Source organism: Castanea sativa, chromosome 10, assembly GCF_040712315.1.
Source record: "Castanea sativa cultivar Marrone di Chiusa Pesio chromosome 10, ASM4071231v1".
Classification (NCBI taxonomy): Eukaryota; Viridiplantae; Streptophyta; class Magnoliopsida; order Fagales; family Fagaceae; genus Castanea; species Castanea sativa.
The window spans coordinates 37,264,145-37,278,041 of NC_134022.1; the positions used below are offsets into that span (position 1 = coordinate 37,264,145).

The following is a 13,897-nucleotide window of genomic DNA, read 5'->3' on the forward strand; positions in this document are numbered from 1 at the left end:
GATCAGGCTCTGAAGTTATTGACTGCTCGAATCTGTCCTGCATAGAAAGTGACACATTGAAGTTGGCCATCCAATGAAATTTTGGTCATGGAAAAGATACAGAATGCCTGGGAAAGGGAATGGGATCTTTGTGAATCGGGTCTATCAAGCCAAGCATTTATAGAACTAGAATATCAATTTGTCTCTTTGATCTTGTTCTCCTTTTGCTTCCCATCACATTCTTGGCAAATAAATGGTTTCTTAGCATAGTTTTGAAATTCAATTGAGTTTTAAGACTCTTGACCAGATTCAATTTGATTAAAAAGTTACTTTCAATTTTTATTATGCTAATAGAATTTAGAGGCTGCGATAGAAAATGTCAAAACTATTATCAATTGATTCGATTTTACTTAAAGTGGTAAAAACGTAGTTGACGACCTATCTACAAGACAACAACATAATAAATCAATTCCATATTACCTTTTAGATTAGTTAATGCATCAATTTGTAAAGTTACACATTCTCAAAAAAAAGATTGTTAAAGTTACTCTACTTTAAACTTTGTAACATGGGTAGCATCACTCTTGCAGCATATGAGGTAATGCAACTAACGAAAATATACGAACTCTTTTTTTGGCTGGTAACTCAACCCAACAACAATCACCGAAGCCACTGTTTATGAACCTCCACATTTGACATTCAGGGCAGTGCAATTATGGTAATTGCACTGTGAAAATTATTACAAACTTGCCACATATGTAAAAAATGTTGACAATTTTATTTTATTTTTTATGTATATAACATTGCTCATGTGACTATTATATATAGAAGTAATTTTATGACCCCAATTTTTTGTGCCATAACTCTGATGTAACAAATTGTGAATAATTATCTATAGTTTTTATATGAATTTATCACTTACAATATGTCATGTCAAAATTGTGACAAAGTTGTGATGTTAGATTTTTTCGGACAAGGTAAGGGTTTTGGAATCTAAACAATGTGAATAGGCCCACTTTCTTTGAGTTGCTGCTTAACTTGTTTTAAATATCTTTTATGGCCTTGGGGCAATGTTGGACTTGGGCCAATTGCCCCCATTCTAATTGATCCTAACCCACTTTGAGACTCACAATATTTCAGGGGTCATTTAGTGACCCTATTTTATGGGCGGATGGTTGAGTTTGGTAAAAAAAAAACCCACATTAGTGGGTGTAAAATTGTGCATAAATGCAAAAACGCTACAGCAACCGTGCATGTATGCATGGTTACTATAGCTTTACATTTTTTTCTCTCTCCTTCACCTCACTTTCTCTTATTCTCTATGGTGCTTTTTAGTCTCACCTCTCTCTTTTTATCTCTGGTCCCTCGCTCTCACTCACTGATTTTCGAAGCAAGCTACCATGGATGAACGAAGAAGCAAGCCACCATTGATCTCCGAAGAAGCAAGCCGTGCCACTGATCTTCGAAGCAAGCTCACTCTCGCTATACCACCGTTGATCACTGTCGAAACTCTTGTTGTGCCACCACCGATCTCTGCTGAAGCTCTGTTTGATCAGTGGGTTTTGGGATTTTGATCCTTTTTAATTTTTTGTTTGATCAGTTTTGGGATTTCTGTTTGATCAATGAGTTTTGGAGTTTTGATCTATTTTATTCTTTGTTTAATCAGTGGGTTTTTGGGTGATGGTGCTTAATGATGGTGGGTTGATGATAGTGGTTGATGATGGTGCTTGATGATGGTGGTTGATGCTGATGCTTGATGATGGTGGCTGGGTGGGTTGATGATGATGGTGAGGTGGGTTGATGGTGGATGTGGACTGATGATGGGTGATGATGAATATGTTATTGAATAAATGTATAGAATAGACAAACTGAATATAGTGTTTTGTAAGAATAGAAATATAAAATAGAAAAGGTAGGTTTATTTTTTTCAAAAATTACAAAATTTTTACATCCAGATATGATGCTCTAATGATTGGTTTAGCAAATTACTTATTCAAAAAAAGAAAAAAGAAAAAGAAAAAGAGATTATTTCCAAACTCTTTCACCAAACGCAGTGGGCCTGACGACAGAAATGCAGGACCTTTCCCTGACAGCCAACCTGCCCAACAACATGCATGTGCCATACAAGGTCCATCAATCAAAGATATCACATGCTACCAGATAATTAACAACCGAAATGACACAATTATCCTCCATTAAAACCGTCACTCTCTCTCATCCCATCATTCACAATAACCAATGGCACCCTCGCAATTTAATCAAAACCCAAACCTTCCTTCCACCCTAAATCAAAAATAAAAAATCGGCGGCAATTAACCACGGTTAAACGGTCAGTTAGGCCAGCCTGTCAGCAACCCAATCATCAATCAAACAAACAAACCCTTCGTTAACCACAGTCAACTAACCCGAGTTAAAAAAAAAAAAACATCCAGATATAAAATCCAAAAGCCTCTCAGTCTCACTCTCAGCTCACATTTTGAAAGGCGTCTTGATAAACGCCGCTCATCTCCGATCTTCCTTTTTTATCTTTTGATAATAATCTCTGTGAATTTAGCTGTTAAATATTACATCTGAGAAAAATGAGAGAGTGCATTTCGATCCACATCGGTCAGGCCGGTATTCAAGTCGGCAATGCTTGCTGGGAACTTTACTGCCTCGAGCATGGCATTCAGGTTTGCTCTTCTTTTCTGTTACGCGATTCGTTAGATCTGATTCGAACCGAGTTCAATTTTTCACAGAATAACTAGATCTCGTTCAAATTTTTTTTTTGGTTACAGCCTGATGGCCAGATGCCGAGTGATAAGACAGTAGGCGGAGGAGACGATGCCTTCAACACCTTTTTCAGTGAAACCGGTGCCGGAAAGCACGTCCCTCGTGCCGTCTTTGTTGATCTGGAGCCCACTGTCATCGACGAAGTGAGGACCGGAACGTACCGCCAGCTATTCCACCCTGAGCAACTCATCAGTGGCAAGGAAGATGCTGCCAACAACTTTGCCCGTGGCCACTACACCAGTAATTTTTTTTCGAAACTCCCCTTATTATCATACACTGTGTTAATTTTTTGTTGACAATTGTAATGTGTTGTTTAATTTATATGGGCAGTTGGGAAAGAGATTGTTGATCTTTGCTTGGATAGGATCCGAAAGCTTGCAGATAACTGCACCGGTCTTCAAGGTTTCTTGGTTTTCAATGCTGTTGGCGGCGGTACCGGATCTGGTCTTGGATCGCTTCTCTTGGAGCGTCTTTCTGTTGATTACGGCAAAAAGTCGAAGCTCGGTTTCACTGTCTATCCCTCACCACAGGTCTCCACTTCCGTTGTAGAGCCTTACAACAGCGTCCTTTCCACGCATTCTCTCCTCGAGCACACTGATGTCGCTGTGCTTCTCGACAATGAGGCTATCTATGACATTTGCAGGCGATCCCTTGACATCGAGCGCCCCACTTACACCAATCTCAACCGCCTCGTCTCTCAGGTAATAATAATAATCGGCTCCTAGTTTTACTTGGAAATATTATTATGAATTATGAATGTGGGGATTGATGTGTTTCTTTTTGATTTAGGTGATCTCGTCCTTGACTGCCTCTTTAAGGTTTGATGGAGCCTTGAATGTTGATGTGACTGAGTTCCAGACCAACTTGGTTCCATACCCCAGGATCCATTTCATGCTTTCTTCCTATGCTCCTGTCATCTCAGCCGAGAAGGCGTACCACGAGCAACTTTCAGTGGCTGAGATTACCAACAGTGCCTTTGAGCCCTCTTCTATGATGGCAAAATGTGACCCTCGCCATGGGAAATACATGGCTTGCTGTTTGATGTACCGCGGTGACGTTGTGCCCAAGGATGTGAATGCGGCTGTGGCCACCATCAAGACCAAGCGCACAATCCAGTTTGTTGATTGGTGCCCTACCGGGTTTAAGTGCGGTATCAATTACCAACCGCCGACTGTTGTTCCGGGAGGCGATCTTGCTAAAGTTCAGAGGGCTGTTTGCATGATCTCCAACTCAACCAGTGTTGCTGAGGTGTTCTCTAGGATTGACCACAAGTTTGATCTCATGTATGCTAAGCGTGCCTTTGTGCACTGGTACGTTGGTGAGGGTATGGAGGAAGGAGAGTTCTCGGAGGCTCGTGAGGATCTTGCTGCGCTGGAGAAGGATTATGAGGAGGTTGGTGCAGAGTCTGCTGAGGGAGAGGATGGTGATGAAGGAGATGAATACGAGTAGTCGGGTGCAAATCCTTTTATATATGTCTACGATAATATGATGGTTTTTTTTCATAGTTATTTGCTTTTGATGTTGTTGAGCTGGGGGTTGTATGTGCTTTTGCACAGACTTGGTAGTATCAATGTTTATATTGCTATGATTTGGAACCCATCAAGCTTTGGCTCTGGAATGATTGTACTTGTATGTCATGATGCTTCATTAAATTTGTTTCACTCTGGTACATATTCTATTTCCTATCGTCATGATAGTTAAAATTCGGACTAAGAGCTAGGAGTTCTATCCATGGTAGTTTAAACTTTAAAGTGATTAAATAGGAAAAAAAAAAGACTTTGGGTTGATGATAGGCTTTTCTTACATATTCCTATCATCCATTCCAACGAAACCAGCAAATCATCTCGGCATCTAACTCTCAAGATGAATATGCTTTTTCTCTCTTGGCAGCAATAACTTGCGATCTTATTTGGTGGGGTTGGAACGAAGTTAATTTTCGAAAACATTTCCTCATCCCCCATGGTGCTTGTTATGGATATCAACAAGGCTTTCACTTCCCATTTCGATGCTTGGAAATCCAAATTAAACCCTCATGCCCCCACTTGGGAACCTCCACCTTTAGGTTGGGTGAAATTAAATTTTGATTCGGCCATCGCTCCTACTACTTCCTTCCTCTTAGCAGTTTTTTTTTTTTTATGCGACTCAAATGGTCAGGTCCTCAGTTACCACTGCAAAAGAGACATTCTCATCTCTAGCCTGGGCCGAAGCTAAAGCAGCTCTCCTAGCAATCTCCACTAAAACCCGCTTTGATCTTAATCAGGCGATGCTAAGACTGTTATTGACTCAATTAAGTCCCCTCGCTCTACTCCTTTTATGGGATTTTAGGGCCACAATTGCCGATATACAACTTTTGCTCCCCCATTTCTCTAATGTTAAATTTAATTTTTGCCCTAGGTCTTCCAATGGCCTAGCTTGTTCTCTTACCTATTGGGTTTCCTTTTGTTCAACTTGGGGATCCTAACTCATCTCATCAATCCTTTTTTGGGCCTTTTGTAAAGATGTTGATAGATATATTCCCCCTTTGTTGTACCTACCCTCATTTGGGCTTTCTTAATAAAATTACCATCTAACTTTTATATATATAGATAAATGCATTTCTTACATAGTAGGCAGTGCCAAATTCCATTTGTGGTTAATTGAAAACTGTAATGGAGGTGCAATTAGGAAACAAATTTACAAGCTCTAACAGTTAAACTTGGTTAGAGGGTTTTGTTTCACTTGTGTTGATTAGTATTCAACAAATTTTTTGAGAAATGTTCTATAATTGGAGAAATCTAACATGCATTGAGTGAATATATCTCCCCTTAAATGAGATGGACCTCAAAAAGTGTGAGGTCCACCCCTTTGTGAGAGCAAAAATACATGAACTCTTGAGTTTTAGCTTGCGTCCTACTAATATATAAATAACATAATATCTACTTCGCTTTTAATATCATATCACCTATTAAGGTTGAGATTTATAAAAGATGCCACATCATATATATATATATATATATATATATATATATATATTAACGTTTTGACTTTTGAGAAACTTGTCAATAAGCCACGCGCGAAAATGCAAAATGAGCTAGTGCTATTTTACCGCCCATCTGTTTCCTAATTCCCTCTCTCCCTCAATTTACAATCTGTAAAATCCCCCCAAAAAAAAAACAAATAAACAGAAGTATTTCCAATCTCCGTATCTCTTTCTCAAATTATCTAAGTATCAAAGGTCATCTAATGAAGTATTTCCATCCCTTCTTTTGATTTCTTATTCAATTCAATGTTATGAGATGACAAAATAATTGAGAGAATTTTTAATAATATTTTTATTTTATTTTGTGTTTAAAAATTACTGCAACAGTGTGCAAGCATTATGTAGTGAAATATGTTTGTAATAACTGTAGCATCATTACAAATGAATTCCTTGGACTAATCAATAAAAGAAAAGACAAAATTAAATTATTTGTGAATTATTAATATTCTTTTGAAAAATTCAAATCTTATAGCTAACTTTCTCAAGATTTGAAAATTAAATAAAAGCTATATTTCAAATATTTTTTGAAGTGAAAAACTAAGTAGTGTTAACAAGTAAAGAAAAGAATCTATTCATACCACGCAGAAAAAAATTTGATTCAACCCCCAAAAGCCTACATCCACCTTTATGTATTTACTGAAATATGATTAAATAAATGTTTGTAAGATTCAGCTCAAAACAATGATGGATCTTTTCAATGCTCCGCTAAATTTATTTGGTATCCAAATGATGCTAGTGAAACATCATTGTGGTTACAATCGAAATTTTAAACTATAGCCGGTTTTTAACTTTACCAACGTCCGAGCTTTTGCACAAGGCGGTTCTCTATCTCCACCCTTTTCTCCATGAACAAGGCATACTTTGAAACCAGTTGTTTGTCACCAGCATTCACTGATAGCTTGCAGCTGAGAGATGTCTTCTCCAACTTGTCCTTGTACAAGAATGAGATGGGTACAAAACTGCCCTTTTTGCTGCACAGCCAACCATGAGCAGCCCTCAAGGCAGCTCCTAGGGACGCTGAATCTGTTAGGAGGGAAAAAAAAAAGATGATCCAGAGGTTAATCCATCAGGCACAGCTCAAAATTACAAAAGGAGATTAGGATATGGTGCCACTGGGAAACTTAGAAAAGGCATTCTTGTTTAGACTGGGGTCTTGAAGGAGTAATATGACCAAGGATATGCAGGGTGATCAAGTTTTTACTAATTCACATATGTAGAAAAGATTAAAAAGAAACTAACACTAAACATAAACAAGAAATTATAGTATCGGGCTTCTTACCAGATCTTTCGACTGTATAGATGTCACAACCAAAAATGGAAGCTATTGAGCTAAGGATGCTTTGATTTGCTGATGCTCCCCCAGTAGCTATTATTCGTTTTGGAGGAGAAGGCATCCCAAATCTTTCTGCATGAGCTCGCATTGAGAGGATCTGACCTTCAATTAATGCCCGGACCTGGAAATAGTTGATTGTAATTCATGAAGAGTTCATGTAGGATCTCATCTACCAAAGTAAACAATCAAGATTCAATTACTGACCTCAGAAGGATGATCAAATTCCTCCACTTCCTTCTCATTCACACCCTCCAAGGTGTTGCCTGAGAAATTTTCAAGTACATAGCGATGGAAGCCAACTGGGAGCATAAACAGAAGTGAGTTTATCATTTTAAATGTTACAATAAAAGTACGGGGATATGCCCCACTAGCCATTGTTGCAATTTGGATATGCCACCAAATCTAAAAAAATAAAATTAAAAAATAAAGGAGCCCATAGTTGGTCCTACTCCCATGGGAGGAACTAAATATAATTCCATCTAAGTGTCTAACTAATCACTGAGTCGTTATTGGTCTACTTAAATCCTCATGAACCTGTCAGATCAGAAACAACCATAATTTTAACCAGTTGTTCTCCAATAATATATTCTGTGGAAACCACTTAATGGTGGATCTTAGTGCTTTCAATGCATTTTATAAGTTTAGTATAAGTATTGTATATTGAAAACCAAATCAAAGTATGGGGGAAATTCAGCTGCCGAAGATATTGAACAAATATGCATAGCCTCATTCCAAAACCTACCTGGGAGGGGAGGAAGAATTTCATGCTCCTTGTAATAGAAACCCATCTTTCCACCTAGTTCAGAGACTAAAATGAGCAAAGAACGAAAATATAACAATTAATTCCAGAATAAGTAATCGAAGCAGGACATAACATACCATTCAAAGGTGGAGTTTGCTGAAGAAATTTATTGAAAACTTCCCAAGACTTCTCCGCATAACTGTTGCGCACATCTAACAACAAGATAAGAGTCACTCTAGGAAACAAAGGATGTTGCTTGTTGGAATTTGTAAAAATATGTATTAGACAAAAGTATTACCTTCACGAGTAAGGGAACCATTCTTGTAGACCAGCATTACCATGTAGTTTTCAGGGTCCACAGGATTCGGGAAAACATGTCCTTCCAGTCTAGGTTGAGGCTCTTTAGTGATCCCAAAGACCTGAGCAATAAGCATAAAGAGATTACATCTAAAGGGACCTATATCAATCTAGATAAAAACTGAAGCTTGAGTAGTAAGAAAGTAACATTAATATTCAGCTTATGACTCTTATATTATGCATATTAAAACTAATCAGCATTTAATGATGATGGTATGTGTACCTCCATATAAACTGTCAAGGAATGCTACTGTCTGTGGTCACAAAATAAACTACCCTACATTCTAGCTTAAGAATTCAAACATGGACAACTAGGATTGTAAGTTTAACTTACAGTGTCACTAGTGCCAAGACTAATTGCCAAATCCCCTGGAGTATTTAGGGTTAAACCTGCAGGATCAAGACACTTTTAGATGATAAAAAGATAGGAGTGCAAGCCAAATTAGAACAGTTGGAAGAGATTTTTCATTTTTTGGTTGCCGGGGGGGGGGGGGGATGATAAAGCCGAAAAAGTGAAAGGTTTAAAAACAAGGAAAACCAACTAGCACTGAACCATTACAAATACCCAAGGATAAATAATCCAATTTCTCCATCTCAAGCAAATGTCTTAATTCGAAGAGGTCTTGCAACACTAACTTGGGAGACTTATGAATTCACTGTATAGTGTATACTAACAATTTCAATCCTTAATCATTTCCAGTCATCAGGGTACATGGGCGGATGGTTAGTCATTTGATAGGAGTTTACTACAGAGAAATTTTTTTGTAAATATTTTAAAGGAAAAAATACTGCCTTCTTTGATTTTCATTTATCACTTATTATTAAAAACCTATATAACATCTTATGCATTGATCATTAGATCCATTGCTAGCGTATGATTCAAAATACATTAGTTAGATAAAAATTAAATTCAAATCTTCAACAAAGTTTTCAATGTTTAGAAGCTGATTCAAAAAGTTTCAAACATTAAAACCCATCAATTGTCTAAGACTATTTTTTTTACCTGTAAGTTAAACAGTACCTGGAGGGTCTTGAATCCACAACCTCATCCTCCACCTTAAACTTACAAGGGGGTGAAGTGCCATCTGAACTAGAGCTCTTTGGTGTCTAAGATAGTAAAATTTTTAACAAGCTAAAGTTGAAGATGTAAAAAGTCTTCACTCATTTGATATTTATAACATTTGAAATCAGATTATATACCCAAACTGGCACTGGGGATGTCAGAGAGACTAATTACAGAAACACTTGGTGGATCTTGAACCCGTGATCTCACCCTCCACCTTGTCCTTACAAGGGAAGGAGATATCATTTGAGTTTAAATTGTTGTTTAAAATAAGTTTAACACAAACATTTAGAGAAGGACTTCTGTTGAGTATACCACTCACTCAAAAACCAAAATAAATATATTAAACATGCTCTGTACAGACTTTGCATATAGCTAAGTTTATTTGTCAGGAAAGCATGTCCTGTGGTTTAAGTAAACAGGTAGCAAAAAGGCAACCAGAAGCACTTTTGGAAAATAATAACATAAATTACATAGAAATCAACCATATATCCTGGTAAGAGTGTGATGTTTAGAAGGTGTCTAAAAGAATTTTCTAATAAAAAAAAATATGAAAGTAGAAGTTAGGGATGAAAAAAGGTTATGCACCTGCAAGACTGTTAGGGTTGTCTCCAGACCACTGAACAACCAAGCAATTCTTATTGAAGTGGAACCTGAAGGTAGATAAAATGAAATTCTAGATGTCAATCTAAATGTATTCTGCAAGCTAGATGCACAATTTTACATATATAACTCTGTGACATACTTATTCCAAATTTCACAATACTTCTCAATGCAATTTTGATCCATTTAGGTAATCAAATGCAGATGTCACTCGTAGGTTATGTTACAACTAAAATAATACAACTGTTCAGGTGTGGAATAAGTTTATACGTTCCTAATGCATAGAAAGAGTTAACACACGAAATTGGAATTAATTGAATGTCCACAAATTGCATTTACAGAACATCAAAACCATGATTAATAAAAAATATAATGCTAACCTCTCCACAAAGTAGGAAGCAATAGAACCAGCAACAGCATGGGCAGGGGCTAACTTCCCAAGTTTTTCCTCCAAATTAGGGGCAGTGGCCTGTAAGAATTATAAAAATCAATGATTATTAATTAAAAAGGAAAAATCAAACTAATTATCAAGCTCCAAGGCAATTTTTCTAAAAGTAATGAAATTGATTCCAGAAGGATATGGGATTTATCATGAACCAAGATCTCCCAAAGTACAACAAACCTCTAAAGCTATCTTAGACCAGGCCCTTTGCTTTATGTCCATCAAGTTCATCCCGGCACCATCAGTTTCATCAATACAAGCATAAGAACCAATCAGAAGAGACGCCACGAAAGAGCTAACAAGGGATATCCTCTCAGTATCATGATAAACTTCTGGCTGCGTCTCGAATATCTTCCTAATTTGGGGGCCAGTATATCTTTCATGTGCACGTGAACCGGTAAGTCGAGCCAACTCCAAAGCTCCTCCAACAGCCTTTTCAATCTCTCTACATTGTGCAGTAGTGCTGCTGTCCATCCATATAGGCGATTCCTTTATGGAAAAGGCACTGCCAAACTGATCCACCAATGCCTTCTTGGGATCCAATGAAGATAATATAGCAGAACTGCCACTCTTCCAATACACACTACCGTGTTGCTGTCCACTACCTGAAACAGCAGCAATTTTCCCAAAATCCAATTTTTTCGACAGTTTTTGAAGCATGAGATCCAAAGCTTCCACCCACATTAATGTGGGTGAGACAATTCTGCCATTAACAGAGGGATCCCTGTAAACCCCATCTTTGGTTTTGTAATGAGGCAACTCAGTATCAAAATGAACCAGCTCTGAATTAACAATGTTGAGATTGGAGTCCAACACAGTTGCCTTTAAGGACCTTAAAAAAAAAATTCATGCAATTCAGATTACAAATATTCCAATCCCACAAAATAATTGTCAAAAATAAAAATCTAATAGACCAAAGAAAAAGAAAAAACAGAGACAAGTGACTGATCAATAACAGTCTTATCCCATTGTATGAAATAATTACAAACCCTAACAAATTTCCATATGAATGAAATATGATCAAAATCATAAGAACCCATAAACACAAAGAGACCAAGCAGTCAAAATAGCAATCTGGGTACTTCTGCTTTGCTGATTATTATCAAAGAATGAAGTGAAAAAACAGAGTAAGAAAGAGATCAGAGAATAGTGGCTTACTGAGTAGAGCTGTCAAATCCAAGAAAGTATGAGTCTTGAGGGAGAGACAATTCCTCCATTGGAGCACAATACCAGGTCTAAGCGATTCTATCTGGGTTTCAGAGACAAAGGAGATGAGTTTTATATTTAGAATGAAGTTGAGGAAAATTGACAGAGCTCACTCTGTTCTTCTTCTCTGTTCGTGTTTATATTTAGTATTGGATATATTGGCGCTTGAAACGAAAGGTAGGTAATAATTAATATTATAAGATCCAATTAAAGCGCAGAATTTCTGGATAAGGACGAGTGGTTTGGCAGTGATTAGTTAGTAGTATACAAATTAATCAGGAGATAAATTTGGATAAAATTAATCTGTATCAAGATCTATCTGAAATAACCCAGTCAAATTTTATTCACCCAATATAGTCAACAACAAAGAGAGCAAGTCAAATTCACAACAAAAGCAGACTGTAATTTTTTTTTTTTTTTATTGTCAACTTTATGCCCAAAAAAAAAAAGAGAAAAAAAAAGAGAGGTTCTATGTATGGTTGATAGAGCAATAAAAGTCAGCCACGTCAGCCCCTTTTTTTTATAAGTTGGATATTGTTATTTTTTTCATCCCCGCCGTAAAAAAGATTTTAAAAAAAAAAGCAAGTTCTAATGCTACTAGAATTATTAAAGTATAACTTGTAAGTAAAAGGATACTTGTTATAACATGTGAACTCTACAAATTAATAAATCTAGATATTATGAGAGGCTCGATGAGGCTGCATGTAACAAGTACAAGATTACATTTTTGAAATTGTAGACCGTGCTTTATCCTTGATGCATTAATGTTGTTGTGAATTTTTTTTTATTTCTTTTTATTTTAAGTTATTGTAGTATTGGTTAAGATTGTGATTAAGTCGAGTGGTGTTTACTTTTTTTAAATAAGTTTGATCTCATTTACAAGCTATTGGATAAACTTATTTTTTTCTTGTATAAAATAAATACAATGATTTTTTTTTGTTTTTTACAAATTTAGGCTAATGAGAAATTAGATTAGATAGATTAATATTTGAGAGATCTATCCAAAAAAAGAGGAAATTACATTTTACCACTTTAAATTATACACCAGATTACACTTTGCATCATAAACTACACATTTATCATACTTTGCACACTGGTGTTACTTTTGCTATTATGTTAGACGGAATCCTACTGCACGTAACAAGCACATGTATCTTGCTTAAGTGGAACAAGTTTAAAAGACTGAAACATCCCTCTTCAAAACATCTCACGTGCGTTTAATCAATATTTATGAATTAAAAGCAATCTAATTAAGTAATTAGAGTTTGTACTGATTTAATTAAATTGGGATTTGGATTGTTGCTTTAGGGTTTCGAAGATTGAATGATGGCAGATGTGAAGGAGTATGAGGTAGTATTCTTTAGGCCCAAAGAAGAAGAAGAAAAAAAAATCCTAGAGAATCTCAAATACCGCCTCCAAAAAAATATACTACAGGAACAATAAGGAATCACTTTCTTCTTCCTCCTCTAAAAACCTTTCCAGGGAAGGAGAAGAAGAAACACGCCCAAGCCCAAGCAAGAGGGCTAAGATTGATGGCAACAATGAACCTCCTTTGGACAAGCTCCCATACTTTTTTTTTTTTTTTTTTTACAAGATAAAATTTTACTTTAGCCTAATTTAAGCGTATATGTGTGTGAAGCTCCCTCCTGGAGACTTGAACCCTTGCACCCCACACTCCACAAGCACTTATTATTGTGGAGTGACCATCGCACTAAAAGTGTGCGGTGGTGACAAACTCCCATACTTAAAAAAACCGAAAGACTTACCAGTGGGCATATCCTTTTATGGTAGACTTGAATTCACCATGTAAGCTGATTTTCTTCCCTTTCTTCCATTGTGGAAGGAAATTGGCATACACATGAGACAGAGAGAGACAGATGTGGAAAAAATTGGCTTTAGTTTTTTTTTTATATCTTTATTTTGAAGAATGGTGTTTCGGTCTTTTAAGTCTGTTCCACCTAAACAAGATGCATGCGCTTGTCACGTGTAGTAAGATTCTGTCTAATATAACAGCCAAACTAACACCAGAGTTTTAAGTGTGATAGTTTAGGGTGTAAAGTGTGCATTCGAATAGTTTAGAGTGCAAAGTGTAATCTGATGTATAATTTAGAATAGTGAAGTATAATTTCCCTAAAAAATAAATAAAGAATAATATTTGAGAGAAAAACTTAAATCATTCTTATTTGCTTATATAATCTTATAGTTTAGAGTGTAAAGTGTGCATTCGAATAGTTTAGAGTGCAAAGTGTAATTTGATGTATAATTTAGAATAGTAAAGTATAATTTCCCTCAAAAATAAATAAAGAATAATATTTGAGAGAAAAACTTAAATCATTCTCATTTGCTTATATAATCTTATTTGATATTGATTTTGCTAAATA

General features: G+C 36.3%; 2 protein-coding genes across 2 annotated transcripts; one reads left to right on the top strand and one right to left on the bottom strand.

The window, feature by feature from the left end:
* The first annotated feature begins 2,444 nt into the window (after positions 1-2,444).
* On the top strand, positions 2,445-4,350 carry LOC142613713 (tubulin alpha-3 chain). Its single transcript, XM_075786181.1, has 4 exons — positions 2,445-2,651; positions 2,757-2,991; positions 3,082-3,452; positions 3,541-4,350. Exons 1-4 carry the CDS (start codon positions 2,559-2,561, stop codon positions 4,198-4,200), a joined length of 1,359 nt encoding a protein of 452 aa, XP_075642296.1. The 5' UTR covers positions 2,445-2,558; the 3' UTR covers positions 4,201-4,350.
* Positions 4,351-6,362: 2,012 nt separating this feature from the next.
* On the bottom strand, positions 6,363-11,668 carry LOC142613879 (xylulose kinase 2). The gene is made up of 11 exons (XM_075786394.1): positions 11,469-11,668; positions 10,491-11,142; positions 10,249-10,337; positions 9,854-9,918; positions 8,537-8,592; positions 8,144-8,264; positions 7,983-8,057; positions 7,846-7,899; positions 7,308-7,402; positions 7,050-7,224; positions 6,363-6,793 (listed from the first exon to the last, which is right to left on the bottom strand). The coding sequence occupies exons 1-11, from the start codon at positions 11,525-11,527 to the stop codon at positions 6,561-6,563; spliced, it is 1,674 nt and encodes a 557-aa protein (XP_075642509.1). The 5' UTR covers positions 11,528-11,668; the 3' UTR covers positions 6,363-6,560.
* Between the last annotated feature and the right edge of the window lie 2,229 nt (positions 11,669-13,897).